The sequence below is a fragment of the Pinus tabuliformis genome, chromosome 6, assembly GCF_031772625.1.
Source record: "Pinus tabuliformis cultivar Carrire ecotype Pingquan chromosome 6, CPIR1, whole genome shotgun sequence".
Lineage (NCBI taxonomy): Eukaryota > Viridiplantae > Streptophyta > Pinopsida > Pinales > Pinaceae > Pinus > Pinus tabuliformis.
In genome coordinates this window covers 1,067,341,732-1,067,361,889 of record NC_142292.1, presented here as the reverse complement: position 1 = coordinate 1,067,361,889, position 20,158 = coordinate 1,067,341,732, and the positions used below count along the sequence as shown (strand labels likewise).

Genomic DNA, 20,158 nt, shown 5'->3' with positions numbered 1-20,158 from the left:
GGACAAGTGTAAGGCAAGTATTGGATTTCACCAAGCCCATTTATCACATGATTCGGTTTGCAGATATAGACAAACCAATGATTGGCGAGGTGTATGAGCAGATGGATACCATGTTGGGGCAAATAAGAGATATTGTTCATAAAAGAGATCCCGACTTGTACAAACTGATTTACGATTGTATGTGTGAACGGTGGAATAGACTTAATCTTCCACTACATTGCTTGGCGTATATCCTTATGCCAAAATACTACTCTACATCTTGGTTGGGCCAACCTGCACCAGGGGGTGGGATTAGGACCAAACCCCATTTAGATGCAGAGGTAACTAGTGGATATTTGCAAGCATTAGAAAAGTTGATACCTGACAGGGAGGAATGTGCAGTTGTGCGCCTTGAAATAGGCAAATACTTTAGTGACACTGGTTTGTTTGGTACCTTCCATGCAATGGAAGACAGAGACAGATCTGATGCTCTCACATGTTGGGAAACATATGGCGGCAATGAACTTTTGCCAAAATTGGCAAAAAAAGTTCTATCACAGGTTGTAAATACTTCTTCTGCAGAGAGGTGTTGGAGCACCTACAGCTTCATACATAATGTGAAAAGAAATAGACTCAATGAAAACCGAACAGAAAGCTTGGTTTATGTGCACTACAACTTGAGGTTGTTGAGTCATTACTGTGATCGGGCTTATGAGGATCCCACATATAAAATTTGGGACAATCACCCAAAGGATGACAAGTTGGAGGATGGTATAGTGCATCTTGAAGAACTAGAAGAGGAACTTATAAGGGATGAAGATGAAGCAGCTGCAGCAGCTATGCCACCTCCACCTCCACCATCCAGTAGCAGTGCTCGAGTTCCGAGTCTTGTTCCTTTGCTGTCGCCACCTCCATTTACACCCTCACATGGAGGGCATGTGCCTTCTAGTTCTGGGCGTCGGTCTGTGCGGAAGACTCCTAGAAGACCACCACGACCTGCTTATACTCCTGGAGACTCTCGTGGCAAGGGCCACATGTACATTTACAGTTTACTTGTCTTTTCTAGTTTCTATTAGTTTTCATAACTGTTGAGTCTTGAGTCCTTGACTCTTGACTTCTGACTCTTTCATATCATAATGATATTTTTTGTAAACAATATATCACTGTGACAATGAAAATTTGAAGTTTGAAATTGGCAATTATAACTCATTGGTAATGATTGTGAATTATGAATATGATGCTTCGTGAAAGACTAAAGTTGTTTCAGTTCATTTCATTATTCATGTTTCATTTTATAACATTTCATTTCATGTTAACAATTAGAAGTTAGGACTTGGAAATATCTAAGATATTATTTCTTGTAATGGTTAAACTTAGCTTACAAGTACAACTTTGGTGATCAATGATGATAAATGTTATATATTGAATTTTCAATTTTGAAAGCTTGAAGTTGAAACTTTAAGATTGAATTTGATGAATCATGATTCACGAGACTCAACATGTTGCAGTTGTAATATGTATTTTACCAACTTGTGGACATGGTTGATGAAGATTATAACTTCTAGATGATTGATGTGATATGGTTCAATGATAGATTTATGTTTTTTTATGTTTTTTATATCTAATTCATCATTCTACATGTTTTGTTGACATATATGTATCAAAAATTAAAAAATATAAAAAATATATATATTTTTAAAAAATCGCTCTGAGATTCGCTCCCAAACCGGGAGCTTCTGAAAACGTCGTTCCCGCTCCCCGCTTTTGCTCCCGCTCCCAAGTAACATTGATTGGCTCCAAACTCGCAAGAAAGGTTGGCCCTTTGATGCTCTCCCAATCCTCTAACTCTCCTGGAAAATGCTTGATCACTGATAGCTCCAAACTCCCCTTGTGTATTCTCCAGCTAGCCAGAAATACGCACTCCCGGAACTCCTGAAGTACTACTTATGGAACTGCCTCTCTAGGGCGGGCACGGATGGTCCCCTGAAGTACTTATGGAACTGCCTCTCTAGGGCGGGCACGGATGGTCCCCTGAAGTAGAGGTTGAATCTCCCACTTGAGAGATTCGTGGCTAAACAGTCGTTGACTCAGCTAAACAACAGAGTGAACAGTGAAGTAATTTTGATTGCAAGATGTAAGAATGAATCCAAAATGAGAGTTGCTCCCTCCTTATAACTCCTTGGGCCTCCCTAGCCTCATGTGGGCCCCTCCATCCACCTATTCGACTTTCCCTCCAAACTATTCGAATGGGCCAATTCAAACTCCCATGTGGGTGGCCCCCACATTCCACTAGCAACCAAATAGAGTCGAATTGCCTCCTAAGTCGAAAATGATGGGTTCTCTTCCTTAACCAAAATTGTGCAAAATTGTGTAGCAGCACCCTGTTACAAATGTGTTTGAGAAGGGACATGACATCCTGCATCACAAAGAAAGTCTCTAATTGTAATTACATCTAAACCTGAAAAAAAACAGTTCATTTGGAAGACTTACAGGTGGAATACAAGAGATCCAGGGCAGTGAAGAAGCTAAGAAAACTATGGGAGGAATGAGTCAAAAGGACATTTGAGAATCCTTCTCCAAAAAGATGATATTTTCAAATGGTATAGCCCACAGTTACAAATACCAACTTTATTAAATTTATATCCCCTGGTACATCATATCAGAAAATGAGGTAAAGTCACAGCAAATAGTTTTTGTTAAATTTTGGTATGTTCTATGCTAGAGCAATTTATTTAAATTTTCACAGATAGCAATCACATCAGCATAATGATAAACTGCAGATAGAACATAAATATAAAACGCAGAAGACAAGCCAAGACAAGAGGACACAAGATATGGCGCGAGCCAGGGACAAACCCCACAATGTGTGGGGAAACCCTTTGATCAATTCTTCTTTTATCTTCAGAGTTCAACAGAGAAAGAGAGAGAGAGAGAGTACATTTACAACAGAAGTCAACACTTTGACTTGTCTAGATCTGAGCATAGATCATCTTCTATAACGATGAGATCAGTTGAAGACATTCTGCTTCAACTGATCCTCCAAGGTGACTCCTTCACCTATCATCGTGCTGCATCTCGTCCATTTGCTGCACCTTACTGTGTAGCACCATCATGATGCTCATGATCTCATACATCACGCTGCTCATACATCATGCTGTCCATGATCTACATCATGTTGCCCATGTCCATGATCTTATCCATCATCATGCTGCCCTTCATATCCATGATCATCTTTCAACTTCATGCTGCCCATACTAATGTGCATCATCATCATGTTGCTGCCTTAACAGATGACATTCTATCACTGCTATTCATTGTCATGTGGCTGCTACAGGTATGCCATTCTATCACTGTAGATTATGCTTAGAGTGTAGTGGACACAGTCATCAGTTAAATCCTCTCCAACATGATCACATCAATGCTGAGACTGAAACTACAGCATTACTATGATCTCCATTAGACCCAGACAGTGAGGCACAAAAATACTTGTGTATATGCCGAGAATGTAACTATCATTGTCATTACTACAACAGCCTTTAACAAGATCTTACTTGATACTGAAACCATCGCCGTTACAACTTCACAGCTGTATCACCAAGATCATTTTTCTGTTGTATCTTTCCACGAAGGTATCCGGACTGAGACAGTGATCACAAATATGTGGTGTTGAAGCAAGAATGAAGGACGTTGAGGTATACTGTTATGAGATCATCAAGTTACAAGTATGCTGAGAATAATAGATCTAGTCTTCTCATTGTAATATATTCCTATGCCAAGTTATACTGCTGTCTGCTACAGGGATACTGTACCTTAGACCCTCCCGAGGATACTTCTAATCCATTTGACTGCATATAACAAGTGTACAGGACTGCATGTATCCTTTGCATGAACAGAATTGCATTATAAGATCCTTCATAAGCCTGCGGCTAGGGCACATTATGACTGCGGATTGGGCACCCACTGAACTGTACCTAGGGCATCTTCTTACCTGCGTTAAAGGGTCTCCTAGGACTGTGTCTATAGGGACAGCGAAGTCCCTCTTCTTGCTGCATATAGAACAGCGTATAAGAATCTAATTACTGTGCCTTCATGGACTGCATATTGAGCCTCCCTTTGCTGTGACTTAGGGCATCTTATGGTTGCGTTTAGAACCTCCTTTCTTAGTGGAATTAAGTCTCTTCTAGACTGCGTATAAGTGCCTCCCTTTGCTGCATTAGATTATCATTTATTGCTGTCAAGAGTACCCTCAAATGCTATGGCTAGGGCACCCTTAAATGTCGCTGATAGATTTACTGTGGCTAGGGCATCATAGGCCAGCGTACATTTTCATGGTGTCTCTCTCCTGCTCCAAAAACCCAAAACGTGGAGAGGAAGAGATCACCACACTAATGTATGTCTCAAATGACATCAAATCCTCTTTTATTTATACTAACTTGTAGGGGTTGAATAGACACGTCGGTTGGGCTTCTAGAGCCTACATAAGTGCTGGTCGGCTTGATAATAATTACATAAACAAAATAAATTCATATCTCCATAAATACTTATCGGAACTGGATGATCTTTGGATCAATCCTACACCTCTCGACGAGAGGGATCCAATAAAAATATCAGCTGCCATAAATAAGCTGACCCACATGGAGTTTGGCCCTAGTTGCCAATTTAACACTCCCTCTCAACTAGGGAGAACTCCATCTGCTGATCCATATGTACGACTGTACTATCTCTGCCATTAGTGCCTTGCACTACTCTGCCTAGCTCTGCTGGCTCTACTCAGCTCTGCTGGCTTTGCTCTGCTCTGCTCATCTTCGCTGAACTATGAAGAAGAAGAATTGATCGAGAATGAGTCGTATCATTCTCCACTGACCTGAAGTCAGTCTCAGAGTGCATACCACTAGTCCCAGACCAGTCTCAACTGACCCGAAGTCAGCTTCAAGGTAAGTACCACTCCTACCACTGGTCCCAGACCAGTATCGCAGTCTCAGAGAGTGTACCACTGGTCCCAGACCAGTCTCAACTGACCCGAAGTCAGCGTCATAGTATGTACCACTCTCACTGGTCCCAGACCAGTACTGCACTGACACGAAGTCAGTCTCGGAGTATGTACCACTGGTCCCAGACCAGTCTCAGCCGACCCGAAGTCAGCGTCATAGCATGTACAACTCCTACCACTGGTCCCAGACCAGTATCATTGATCCCAGATCAATGGAGGACATCCTAGCGTAGGGAGTACGGTAGATACAACGATGCGTCCATCGGTACTACTATGGTCCCTAACTTCATTTCCCTGCTCATTGATCAGATGAGAGGTACTTCCCATGAGTCCCAGACTGCATGGGTAGGATGCCTCGACAGGAGAACTTAATCAATCCTGTCCTCACAGGAGAACACATCAATCCTGCTACAATCGCCATGGAGAACACATCAATCCAGGCCTCACAGGAGAACACATCAATCCTGCTACAATCGCCATGGAGAACACATCAATCCAGGCCTCACAGGAGAACACATCAATCCTGCTACAATCGCCATGGAGAACACATCAATCCAGGCCTCACAGGAGAACACATCAATCCTGCTACAATCGCCATGGAGAACACATCAATCCAGGCCTCACAGGAGAACTAATCATCCTGCTACACAAGAGAGCGAATCATCTTGTCCCTCAAGAGAGCGAATCATCTTGTTTCAGTGCGCACCACCAGGGGAGGGTGAGTCACCCTGTGGTCGTATGTTGCTCCAATAGAACTGCAAGCCCCCCAAAGCTCCCAGAGCTCAATGTATGCAACAAGCAGGACCCTTTTACAAAGGTCTCTCGACAACTCCAAGTCGTTAGGGAAAATCATAAATTTGATCTTTCCTCAGGGCTCTGTCCTATACATCATCTCAGTGCGATGGAGCCTCCTTGATCATCGACTTACCATATCCCAGATAAGGCAGTAATTGATGTCTATCTGCTGGAGCAATTGTCAAATACGGGATTCCTCAATAATCGAATCCCATTTCTGGTTGTCACAGAGATTCACAGTGGTATTAATCATGTGTACAAACAGCTCACTGAAGAGCTTCAGCAACCAGACTGCCTCACAGAAGGCCATACTATCAGCAATGTATTCTGCCTTGGTGGTGTTCAGAGTCACCGACTTCTGCTTCCTGCTCATCCAGGATATCAAGGCAGATTCCAAACAGCACTGAGAAGTGCTCTAGAGATCCTCCATACTTCCTGCCCACTCATCATTCGAATAATCATGTGGTTTCATATTTCCGGCAGTGTATCTGAATTCATGAGAGATTGTGCCCTGAAGATATCTTAGAATATTCTTGGCACCAATCTAGTGAGGCTCAACCAAATATGAGCTCACCATGCTAACTGCAACACAGATGTCCGGACGGAGGTTCTCTAAGAACATCAATGCGAATGAGTTTATGAAACTTAGAGGCATTTCCCAAATCTGGTCCGACATCATTACCATATAACTTCTGAAAGTTAAGATCCTCGAGGCAGTCACAAGCTTGCATCTTATCTTCCCACATTCAGAATCCAACTCCCTCTGTCTCCTATAAATGAGAGGGTCTGCACCTGTCAGACATAGGTGCCGGTACGAGAAGTTTATCATCCACAACCTTCGAGTAATGGTTTCACTCCTAGTGAATCTCAGCTGCATTAGACAGCTATCAATCCTCTCATATTATGCCTGAGGTGTTTTTCTTCAAGCCATAGAGGGCTTTCTTCCACCTGTATACATGAAATTCCTTGATCATGATTCTCAAACTCCTCGGGTTGTTCCAAACCTGTGAACCTGCTGCATGAGGGGAATGGTACCCTTATAATATTTTCCTTTGGTACATTTCAGACATGTACTTTCATGCTTCCTTTTGAATTCAGGCATCCTAGTCACCATTTGACTCACAGACCTCTAGAGTTGAGTCAATGGACATGGTCCCCAGTGGACTTCCTGCAACTTGATACAACCCTGAACTCAAAAACATCTTTAAAATATCTATTTTCAAACACGTACCTTTCCATTGATAAGTGCCACCTTGTAACCTTTGACTTCCATTTCCGAGATGGACATCAGGTTCAATCAGGTACATAAAAGAGATTTTGGGGTTCCTTGCTTTCGTGGAAGCGTCAACCATTTCCTTGATGACCTGCATTACCAGTCAATCTTTTGATCATAGAAGATGTCCAAGGAATGATTGTTATCTTCATCAAGATATGTGTCTCTGCCATTCAAACACTCCTACGCATAACGGCCGAACTTGTTTCAACAAGGCATCCGCCTTTCCTTCCACCCTTAGATCCGAACTTCCCAATGAAGTGATCTTAAGATGGACCATCATAATCTTCCGTTGCGCCATTCTGATAACATTCTCTGCTTAGACTTCACCCTAGGTGAATTATGAGGAACCCATTGATCCTTTTGTCTTGTCCCAACTGTCTTCGGTGATTGCTCTTTCACTCTTGCTTGGGCATTGTCTTCACCTTAGCTCCGATACCATGTTAAATTTTGGTATGTTCTATGCTAGAGCAATTTATTTAAATTTTCACAGATAGCAATCACATCAGCATAATGATAAACTGCAGATAGAACATAAATATAAAACGCAGAAGACAAGCCAAGACAAGAGGACACAAGATATGGCGCGAGCCAGAGACAAACCCCACAATGTGTGGGGAAACCCTTTGATCAATTCTTCTTTTATCTTCAGAGTTCAACAGAGAAAGAGAGAGAGAGAGAGTACATTTACAACAGAAGTCAACACTTTGACTTGTCTAGATCTGAGCATAGATCATCTTCTATAACGATGAGATCAGTTGAAGACATTCTGCTTCAACTGATCCTCCAAGGTGACTCCTTCACCTATCATCGTGCTGCATCTCGTCCATTTGCTGCACCTTACTGTGTAGCACCATCATGATGCTCATGATCTCATACATCACACTGCTCATACATCATGCTGTCCATGATCTACATCATGTTGCCCATGTCCATGATCTTATCCATCATCATGCTGCCCTTCATATCCATGATCATCTTTCAACTTCATGCTGCCCATACTAATGTGCATCATCATCATGTTGCTGCCTTAACAGATGACATTCTATCACTGCTATTCATTGTCATGTGGCTGCTACAGGTATGCCATTCTATCACTGTAGATTATGCTTAGAGTGTAGTGGACACAGTCATCACTTAAATCCTCTCCAACATGATCACATCAATGCTGAGACTGAAACTACAGCATTACTATGATCTCCATTAGACCCAGACAGTGAGGCACAAAAATACTTGTGTATATGCCGAGAATGTAACTATCATTGTCATTACTACAACAGCCTTTAACAAGATCTTACTTGATACTGAAACCATCGCCGTTACAACTTCACAGCTGTATCACCAAGATCATTTTTCTGTTGTATCTTTCCACGAAGGTATCCGGACTGAGACAGTGATCACAAATATGTGGTGTTGAAGCAAGAATGAAGGACGTTGAGGTATACTGTTATGAGATCATCAAGTTACAAGTATGCTGAGAATAATAGATCTGGTCTTCTCATTGTAATATATTCCTATGCCAAGTTATACTGCTGTCTGCTACAGGGATACTGTACCTTAGACCCTCCCGAGGATACTTCTAATCCATTTGACTGCATATAACAAGTGTACAGGACTGCATGTATCCTTTGCGTGAACAGAATTGCATTATAAGATTCTTCATAAGCCTGCGGCTAGGGCACATTATGACTGCGGATTGGGCACCCACTGAACTGTACCTAGGGCATCTTCTTACCTGCGTTAAAGGGTCTCCTAGGACTGTGTCTATAGGGACAGCGAAGTCCCTCTTCTTGCTACATATAGAACAGCGTATAAGAATCTAATTACTGTGCCTTCATGGACTGCATATTGAGCCTCCCTTTGCTGTGACTTAGGGCATCTTATGGTTGCGTTTAGAACCTCCTTTCTTAGTGGAATTAAGTCTCTTCTAGACTGCGTATAAGTGCCTCCCTTTGCTGCATTAGATTATCATTTATTGCTGTCAAGAGTACCCTCAAATGCTATGGCTAGGGCACCCTTAAATGTTGCTGATAGATTTACTGTGGCTAGGGCATCATAGGCCAGCGTACATTTTCATGGTGTCTCTCTCCTGCTCCAAAAACCCAAAACGTGGAGAGGAAGAGATCACCACACTAATGTATGTCTCAAATGACATCAAATCCTCTTTTATTTATACTAACTTGTAGGGGTTGAATAGACACGTCGGTTGGGCTTCTAGAGCCTACATAAGTGCTGGTCGGCTTGATAATAATTACATAAACAAAATAAATTCATATCTCCATAAATACTTATCGGAACTGGATGATCTTTGGATCAATCCTACACCTCTCGACGAGAGGGATCCAATAAAAATATCAGCTGCCATAAATAAGCTGACCCACATGGAGTTTGGCCCTAGTTGCCAATTTAACAGTTTTGGAATACTAACACTGCATATTTAGCATGTTATCAAGGATGACTTCTTCCTCAGAAGGATCTTTTACAAATCAAGAAATAATTTACAACTCCTAGTGTAAAAAACCAGCCAGTTTGATCTGGTAACTGGTCAAACCAGTGGTCAGCAAACTCCAGCTATTGACCCGGCACATAAATCCGGTTTTTGGACCAGTTGGTACCAGTTAGGTATCAACCAGTCTGAACCGTCTGGTTCTGCTCTAAACTGGACTGGTTTGTACACACAAGTGAGGTGTGAAGGGGGACCGGTAGGGTTTTTTTAAGTGGCTTTTAAGAAAACCAGGGTCCAGTCACCTATGTCTATTGTTGAATCAGTGCAAATCCTAGCATATTGTAAGACGTGTCAACTTAACTGAGCTGGCGTTTCAGTTTTGAACTGCTATGGATAATGCTTGATGTCTCTATTTCTGATCTTTGACATAAATCCACTCCATTTCTGTACATGAATTTGGATCATAATACAATAAAGAGCTCTTAAAACGTCTCTAAATTGCACATTGTTTTATCATTGAAGCTGTAACATATTTGAACAATTATTGTGATACTTCATGAACAAAATCACCATATAACCCAGCTCATTTTACTGTTGGTGCGTATGCACAAAGTTTTGGTTATTCTGGCTGACATTTGGGAACATTTATGCATTGTCAAATTTGGGAGAAACAGATTGATGCTATAACTAAGTGAATGACGTGAAGTAAGTGGTGCGACTAGCATTATTTCACTACTCTGTTATTCTTTGGTTTGATGTCAGGGTTAGTTTTCAGATCCAAGCTGTGGTGCGTTCTGAAATCTGTAAAAGTCGCCTTCCATCCTTGCCACCATGCATACCTTTGATTTGTAGGAGCATGAGCATGAGTATTAAGGACAAGGATATTTGAGATATGTCCAGTTTCATAGCATCATTAGAAATTAGTATGGACAGAATAATTAAGTTCATGATTCAGATTCTCAGAAGACAGAAGGACAAAGTTGATTTTGTGACATAGTTGACTAGCGGTGGAAATCGAATGTACAGAATGGATTTCAGTTTTATGCTTCTATGTAATCCTCATGGAGATAATGTTGGCAATGTTGATTTTGAAAAAGCTGTTGTTATTTAAATTTTATCCCCTTTCCATTTTGGGTTGCATACAGCAAATTACTCTTTCTGATTTAGAAATTCAAGTGTACAAAATATGTGCTAGAAATGAATGGATGTTCAATGAACTGATTAGGGCAGCATTCCAATGTGATTTCAAAGGATATCTCCAGCTCTGCTTGGCAACATGCTCAGTCTGAATTTGATAATGAAACTAGCAGTACCATTTGCACTCAGTGCCATTTTGATAGACGCACCCTTACATGGTATATAGATGAGCAAACTTAGCATATTTTGTCTCTAACGGTTTGGAATCATGTTTTGAAATCCTAAAAATATTTTTTCATTTAAAATTAATCATTTACGTATTTTTTCAATTCCTGTTTGATCCAGTTCCAGTTCGAATCCCAGTTTGATAGGTGGCTAAGTTCAAAACCCAGTTCCGGTTTTGATAACTATGGTCCAACTGCAGCAACTGAATTAATAGCTAGTTATCATGGCACTGACACATCTGGAATGGACACCCAGATATAATAGCCTGTATATGACTAATACTTCTGTCAAAGACTATGAAGTGAATGAGTAGGATTCAGGATAGATATACATACACAGATTTTTCATGCCAAGAGCCCTATAGGGACGCTTCAATAAATTCAGAAATGATGGAAAAAGGTGATCATATTCTAAAATTTCTAAAAGAAAATGTAACACAACTTGCAAGTCAAAAAGGTTCACATCAGCCGCAAGAAATCTCACCCGAAAAGGATCACCACGCAAAGACTGTACATACAAAGAACTTCTCGATCCACGCCCCTGCAAAACAGAACATCACTGCAGCTGTTTCAAACACCTCACTTGTAAAAAGTTTGCTCATAAAGACTCATAACGTTAATTGAGCTTAGAATACGTAAGTTCTACAAACAATTAGGTGTTTAAACCCAGAGAAAATTCAAATCAACCAATAGCCTTCCATTATTTCCCATCAATGATAAAATGACAGTAACAACCATCCAAACCAACCACCAGCCTTCCATTATTTCCCATTAATGATAAAATGACACTAACAGCCATCCAAACCATGTGCTGATGCCCATCAAACAGAAACAGAGCATTTGCATCTAAATCTAAACAGAATATGGATAAGCAATAGACACCATAGAGAGGAAGGTCTAAATGTCCATCAGACTTGCACCAGATTGAGATCTCTTCACGAGAATGAAAGATAAGTTGACATTAAAAGAATATTTGGGGCTTTTTTTATTGAAAGAATAGTGTATTAAAGGAACTTGAATGCAGTCTGAAATCTGAAACTGTGAATTTCTATCACTGGATCAACCTTCCAATCATGCTGCATTTATTGCCATATTGATTACCAAACGTGCAAGGGGAATATCCATGCCCAGGTCTACCACTGCTTTCTACAAACATTGTTGTGGGGCTGACATTGAGAAGGTATACCAAGGATGTTTTTGAAGGAATTCACCAAAGCACATCATTTTCGTGAGAGCCTTGCACTAGTGTACCAACCAATTATCGAATAAGAAAAAACAGAACCATCAATTCCACAAATGATTCTATCATTGTGATAGAAATAGCCCTATTGCGGAAGGAATGCCAAAAGTGTCATGATCCTAGAAGTTCAACGAGGCTTTTGCCACTATAGTCAAAGACTATTTTCTGTTAAGGAATATCAAGCTGACATGGAAATGCAACAATAAGCACTACAAATAAAAAATTAAAAGACGAATTCTTGAAGCAATAACAACAATATAAAGATCTCGAGTGTGTATATGTGTGTGTGTGTGTGGTGATGCATTATTAAAAAAAGATGAGGAATTATTGGGGAAAAAAATGAGGAAATTGCTCATGTAAAATATCACAGTCAAAAACTACTTGCGCGAGTCAAGAAGTCAGTTGCATATTCCACAAAAGGTTTGGTGGAGGGATCAAGAATCTAAGCAGTTCCCATGGCTAACTAGTGGTATCTGTCCAACATAAAGTAATTCTGTAGGCTTCAAAGGGTAATAATGTTGACCACTACGTGTCAACTACCCATAGCAGTACACCCCCTTTTCTTCGCAAAAGGGATAGCGCTTGATCGATATGTCCGTGCCATTCGACTATCATCATCAACCCGATCATGTTATATTGTAAACCCAGTCTGCATATGTAAATTGTAAATAATCTTAGCAGATCTGAGTCATGTATGTAAATTGCCTAGGCAAACCTAATTTTCTAGTGATAATCTACGTTCCGGAAGGTTTTTTGTCTCACCGATCCATGATCGGCAGAGTTTTCCTTCAGCCTAACCCCAAAGCCGGAATGGATTTTGTCATTAGAATCTTAGGGGAATCCTAGTGTGCTTCAAGTCTATGTAAAAGTAATTTGGAAATAATTCTAACTATTTGGTTAGATTATTACAAATTGCTTGATCTGCTAGATTATAGTTGTGTCACAGAACTGGGTGGTCTATGAGGGTCTATGTCAAATGGGTTTTCCCCTTGAGATGTAAAATTGTAAAAGTCATGATGTAAAGTGTCTTGAGGGTTAGAAAATGTTTTATCCCCTCATAAGTCCTAAGTCCTAGGTCCTAGGCGGTTTTTCCAAAGGCTAGGTTCGAGGATCCAAAAATAATAATAAATAATAAAAAATAAAAGATATAAATAATAAAAAATTAAATTAAAAAATTAAAAAAAATAAATAAATAATTAAAAAATAAAATAAAATAATAAAAAAATAATAAGTCAAAGTTTTGAGAAAATAAATGGAAAGTTTTAATTTTTTAATATATTAAAATGCATTTAAAATTTCTACGGATGAGATTAAAAGCGATTTTGATCCTCATCGACAGTCGAGATCATTTTGACATGGATTACTCGAACTAGCCGTTGGGAAATTTTCCTTTAAATAGGGTGTCAAGGGTCATTTGAGATCAAATTCGATCTGAGAGTTGTGTGCTAAAGAAAGCTCTCTTCTAGTCATTTTTTGTGCAATAAAGAAAGACTTTGGGGTTGAAATCTTGCTGGTGTAACTCTTCTGGAAATGCTGTAAGATGTTTTATTTTTGTGCATAATTTTATTTTCAGCCATTGATGATAGCTTGATGAAGATTAATTCAGGCACAAGTATCTTGTCTGATCTCTAGGGTTTGAATGATAGTTTAGATTCTGAAATATAATGGCAGGTATCTCCATTTGATCTGAATTTCACTGTTGTTTTCTCCCTCTATGTTAATGGTTGACTTAAGTTGTGCAAGAGATCTTTAATTTTGAGTTTACCAGGCGTTAGGGGAAGTTCTCGGCTGAACTAGCCAACTCCGGGATTGCGTTTTCTGAAAGAGCCCAGCCAGTTTTAATCCCGGGCTTATCATTAGAATTTTTTGCAGATGCATGAAGGGTTTTCTAAAGCACCTTATTCAGAATTTAAAATTCTGAAAATATTTATGTGGCATAACGACAAATCTGGCTACTTAGAGCCTTCAGTTTGTAAATACTGTAATTATTTAGCTGGTTCTTAGGGTTTTTAGGCTTTCATTTTTTTTTTTTTTTGCATTTTCAGGTTCTGGCTATTTGTTTTCAAGAACAAGTTGCAGGTTACAGGTCTAAGGAGAAATTTTTGTTTGAAGCCAGATCTAGGCCCTGGAGGGTAAGATCTGGCCTCAAGATCAATTCTTGCAGGTTTTTTGCTGAAGAAATTCGAGACTCTCCAAGCTATCTGTCTGCTGGGGTTTCATTTAAAATTGCTTTTCAGGAATATCAACCAGCAATCTTGCAGTCCAAGGGTTTTAAAATCATTCATTTTCAGATCTAAAATTTTTTTATGAGGGTTTCAAGAAATCTGAAGGAGAGCGAGTTAAAAATTTTATTAAGATTTCTGGAAAATATTTAGAGGTTCTGGTGGAAGTTCTCCTATCTGCTTCCTGGGTTTTCAGTCTTTCTGTTGCCTGAGGTTATTTTTCTAGCAGAAAATTCTGATTTGTGTATGCTGTCCTGGGGTTTTCTAGAATTTTCAGCTCCTCTCACTCTGCTGCAAATCAAATCCCAATCTCCATGCAACTGTTCCATTATCTGTTGTTCCTCCCTCCATCGATTTACCAAGAGTCCCACACAGCTCCCTTGCCTCCCACGCTACTATCCAAAGCCAAATTCGCAGTCCCTTCTCTCGATGTTGTTCACGCTTGCTGCGTCTTCCCTAACACTCTCCACTCCTTTATTGCTTGCTGCAGCCTATCCGCAGCATCTACCAGCGTCATTTCCCTCGCAAACCCACGTGTTTCCCTTTTCCATCGAGCTGTTCAATTCCTCCACGCACCCTGCCTTCACTCCTTATGCTTCTCCAAAACCTGCAAAAGTCTCTGCACTGTGTCCTCTCATCCTTCAGGCGAACCTACATAGCTGCAAACTAAAACGCATTTTTTTCTACCTTCTGTCTATTCAATAGTTTTAGCATGCGTATGGCAAGTTTAATATTTTGGTAAGTTTAGATTTCAGATTTGATTTCTATCTTATTAGAGTTCATTTAGAATTAGGTTTGATTTCTTTCAAATAAAATAAATATATATAAAGATTCGAATTTCCCTTTTCCGTTTGTTTTATTTAGCTTAACTTCTATTTTTTTTTAAGTTTTAGTTTAGTTTAGGACTTTAGTTTTTTTAGAATTAGATTTTTTAATAATTTTTAGTTGTAAATTTCATTTTAATGTATATATTTATTTAGTTTAGTTTAGAAATTTTAAAGTTTCATTTACTTTATTTAGAATTTAGTTTTGTTTTATTTTTTAATAAATCAAAAATCATAAAAAAATTTAAAAATATAAAAAAATCATAAATCGTTTAAAGAATTAAAAGGTTCCTTCTCATTTTTAGAATTTTAGTTTAGAATAGATTTAGACTTTATTCTGATTTTTATTTTTAAAATATAAAAAAATATAAAAAAGAAAAAATGAATAAGCCATAAAAAGTTTTTTTTTTAGGTTTCAGATTTGAGTTTTTTTTTTTTTAGAATTTAAATTTGCCCTTTTTTATGTATATATGATAAAGTGTTAGTTTTAGATTTAGATTTAAATTTTATTTATTTAGATTTCAATCTTGTTTTATTTTAAACTTAAAATTTTATAAAAAAATATAAAAATATAAAAAAATTAATAAAAAATTTGAAAAAGCTTAACAAAAAATTGAAAATTCATTTTTGGTGTCTCTATGTTCCATTTCTCTATAGTTAAATGCACTTAATGTTTATTTGAAGTTAGCTATGTGAAAGTGGTAACTGGTCAGCATTTAAATTTTATGATCATTTAAAGCATTTAATTTTTCTTGAAGTTCAATTGTTGGATCATCATTAAAGCATTGTGAATTTACTGAATATCTTGCATTGTTTGGGTTATTTGATGATAAATAATTGTTAATGGTGGAATTACAAAGTTCATATTTCTATAGCATTTGATAAACAATTATTTAATCATTAACTCCATAAGGCACTATGATCAGAAGCTCAATACCAAGTGTCGTAAAATGGTCAAAAATGAAAGTGCTCAGAACTGATTGGAACCTGAACGACTAGAAAGTGCTCGTCTTCCCGATTCCAGCGCCGCAAACGGTTCGAAAAACAATCACCGTATGAGGAAGTTATGGCAAAAAGAAGAATTTGTCCATAACATTAGAAATTTTAATTTTTCAAAAAAAAATTAAAAAAGGAATTCAAAAGCCTATGTTTGCTATTTTCAACCTTCTGAGTCTAATGGCAGAGGTTTCAGAACCAATTGAGGTCATCTTCACCTCGAGATTCTCCATGCAAGTGTAAAGGGCCACCAGGGCCAATTGGGGAAAGTATTGTATAAGGTACAAAATTCACTGTTTAGTGTTTGGGAAAGAGCATGTTTGGCTAATTCCTATCTTTTGATTTTGTATTTACAGTCAGATCTGTCCTTTGAGACACCCATATTCTTGTATTAGCCTTTATAGCAATTTTAATACAAGAGGACAAGCCTAGTTGGAGAGGTTTGGTCCAGCAGATGTAGCCCAGAGGGGGGGTGAACTGCTTTATCATTTTGATGTCTTTTTTTGCTGAAGATGATATGCTAAACAAAACTGATATAAAGTATTAAACAGCAAATAGATATAACTTGCATACACACATAATTACTTATTCAGCTACAGAAAGTTACTTGTCTTATTCCGCAAGACCTTAACCTTCAAATATGTGTATGTCAAAGACTTCTAAGTGTTTACTTTGTTATTTCTTTAGGCAGAGCCTGTAGAGGGCCAGGTAGCCTCTGGAACTCATCCTCTTTTTAGAGGTGACATGTCCGGTGAATGCCCCTACAGTCTATCTCTGTATAAGAAATAAGAAGTTTATACATTTTTAGAGGTCATTTGGAGTGTCTAGCTCACAGTTGAAATTATTGGAAATGGATACCTTGCACCCTTAAACAAGTACATTCCATTTTCAGATCAGATGGTATCAGAGCACTAGGTTTTCTTGACTGACATCACTAGCTTGATTGTGTAGCTTGAAAGGTGTCTTAAGCAGTGTTGAAGATTGACTACTTCATTATTCTGCAAACTACTTGTTGTTTGAGTTGTTGAAGCTCTTTTGTTCATTTTTACAATGACAACTTCCATAAGTGAGTTCTCAAAATCGTCCTCCTTCACAAGATTCTTTGATGAAGGCTTGAAGCAAGAATTTTTCATCATGATGAATATGGTGAGAGAAATGTATGAGGATGAAAGAAAGAGCTCTAGACTTCAAGAGCAGTTGAATTCCATGAGGGAAGAGAATCAGTTGCTTTCTAACCAATTGCAGGAAATGGAAGGCCAACTTCATATTGCAAACATGAATCTGGAAAGGATGCATGAGTTGGAGACACAACTCCTTGTTGCCAAAGAAGCCTTAGCCAAGTATCAGCTTGAAGAAGAGGTAAACAATTCTAGTTTGTCTTCAAATTCCGATAAGAATGTTTATGTTGGTTCTTTTGAGAAACATACCAGAGGCATAGGGTCCAAGTTGATGTCCAAAATGGGATATGAAGGAAAAGGATTGGGCAAACATGCACAGGGTATAGTTGAGCCAATAATGGTTGAGGTAAGGCCTAAGAATTTGGGTCTTGGCTATGGGCAATCTTGTGGAGAAAGTTCCAAAGCAGCCATGAAGGCAATTGAAACAGTTCCTAGAAGGAGTTTCATTTCAGGTTCTCTATCTCAAGGTTGTAAAGGTTGTATCCTTGATGAATGCAATAGTTTGAAACATGCCTTGCAAGAAGAAGGTGTGCATAAGCATGCACTTGAACAAGGGAGTGGTGAAAGCTCTAAAACCATTGAAGGGATTGATGGTGTTCCAAAAGGAGCTTCTTCTTCGTTTGATTCATCTCCTCATGAAGGTAATGAAGGTGAAAGAGAAAGGTATAAATCTGATTTCAATCATATTTCCTTTGGTCATGTAAAGCATGGAAAATTTCCACACAAGCATTGGAAAAGAATTACATGTTCTTTTTGTGGTTTGTTTAACCATAGTGTTTCTAGATGTTGGAAAATAATGGCAACATACAGGAAACTTTTGAAGGAAAGGAGGCAAGAAGCCAAAGTTCCATTGAACAATGCAAATCATGCTACCAAGAAGGTGAACATGTGTTGCACTTATTGCCATAAGCAAGGACATACTGTTGAAAGGTGTTGGACTCTGAATCCAACAATGCTTCCACAAAAATTGAAGAAATGGGAGAAAGAGTATGGCAAGAATGGGAAGGAAGTTTCCATCATTGATATGTGTCAGGATGATACACATGTTGATGTTGATGTGCAATTAAAGGAAGCGCCTTTGAAATGGATTGGTAAGAAGTGGTTAGAATTCTTATCCAATTAAAGTTGCATGTCTTTTGATTGAATGCATTTCATTGTTAAGGGAATGCAAGTGCAAGATGGAAAGTTGAGTATGAGACTCACTCTATTGCAGCAAAGGATATATTCATTTCAGCTTTGAAAGTACATGTACATGTGATCGAGGATCTTGTACTTATGATTGTACTTAAGAGAAAGTTGAAGGATAAACTGCATGCATGAGAATGATATGCATGTGCACAGGGATCATGATGATTTCCTTGTTTTTTAAACATGTATGTGTGATTAACTTGAAGGGTTGATTACTTTGTTTTTAACCATGCATGTAATGTAATCTTGACTTGGAAAAAGTTAATTTGATCTCCAAGATTGTAAAGGGGAGAAATGATGAAGTGTTTCTTCTTTGTAAGAGCCTTCTCATTTGGGAGGCAGCTCTTCTTCTGGAGCGGAGGTGCCATGGATGGGCATCGTGACAGTGGCAAACCCACATATGCAGGGGAAGATTTCAGCTCATATATCAGCAAGTTTCATTGCTGGTTTCTGCAAACTTTCAGTTTGTCTGGCGAACAAGGTTGGTCGGGATTCGACGAGTCCTTGGTTTATGCAGCAACATTCGCCATGACGACAGTTGATAAGGCAGGACATTTTGGCCTCAGTATGCTATTTTGGCTGAACGGAAGAGGATATTTCTGTTCCTCAAGTGCTGTACAGTTCAGTTCAAAGATTCAGTGAGGTTTTGGGGACCAAAAGCCTTCTCATTTGGGAGGTGTGATCAGGAGCTCAGTACCAAGTGTCGTAAAATGGTCAAAAATGAAAGTGCTCAGAACTGATTGGAACCTGAACGACCGAAAGTGCTCGTCCTCCCGATTCCGGCGCCGCAAACGGTTCGAAAAACGGTCGCCGTATGAGGAAGTTATGGCAAAAAGAAGAATTTGTTAATAACATTGGAAATTTTAATTTTTGAGAAAAAAAATTAAAAAGGAATATTCCACAGAATATTCCTTGGAATATTCCACAGAATATTCCTTGGAATATTCCACAGAATATTCCTTGGAATATTCCAGGGAATATTCCCTTTTCAGCCACCAATCAGAGGCTGCCACGTGGCAGGCCCGGAGGGCGCCACGTGGCCCAAAGATGACGTCAGCGAAGGTTTGTTGAACGCATATTAAAATTTTTGGGTGGCAGTGAGGTTTGATCACGCGACCTCCTGAGCACAACAAACACGCCTTTACCAACACGCCACCGGGGTTTCTTGTATCATGTGGATGGCGGAAAGTTTTTTAAATTTTGAAACTAGTTTGGGCGGGAAACAAAGGGGGCCAGCCCCTAAGGGCCAGCCCCGCCTTCCATATGACCACGACCCAGAACCACGGGCTTAAGCCCCAACCGCCAGCCCAAACGGTCAGCACGAAATCCGAGGCCAGCATTTAATATAACTGCAGTTAAGTTGGCGGGATTCTTGGCGGACCGCCAAATTTGGCGGACCCACCATAATTGGCGGACTTATCTGGACCTCCACTACAGTTAGCTGGAGTTTTTCTAGGGACAGACTGGAGAAACATTAAATGGCCATAACTTTGGCTAGGAAAGTCGGTTTTGGACGAATTTTTTTTGATTTTGGGTCTCTTCGACCTTCTGAAGCCATTGGCATAGGTTTCACAGCCATCTGAGGTCATTTGCAGGTGTTTTAGCTTCGTGGAAGTTCCAGGAGCCACCAGGGCCAAATCAGTTTGGGAGCTGCATTGGGAATTGT

General features: G+C 39.2%; 1 protein-coding gene across 4 annotated transcripts in view; it reads right to left on the bottom strand.

Annotated features, from left to right (window-relative positions):
- The window catches only part of LOC149262626 (protein DWD HYPERSENSITIVE TO UV-B 1-like), a 257,742-nt gene that overhangs the window by 72,598 nt on the left and 164,986 nt on the right, over positions 1-20,158 (bottom strand). For all 4 annotated transcript variants that reach the window (XM_089424988.1, XM_089424996.1, XM_089424989.1 and 1 more), the window contains exon 8: positions 11,329-11,385. In XM_089424988.1, coding sequence (XP_089281114.1) covers positions 11,329-11,385 — 57 coding nt within the window. The remainder of the gene's footprint in view (positions 1-11,328; positions 11,386-20,158) is intronic.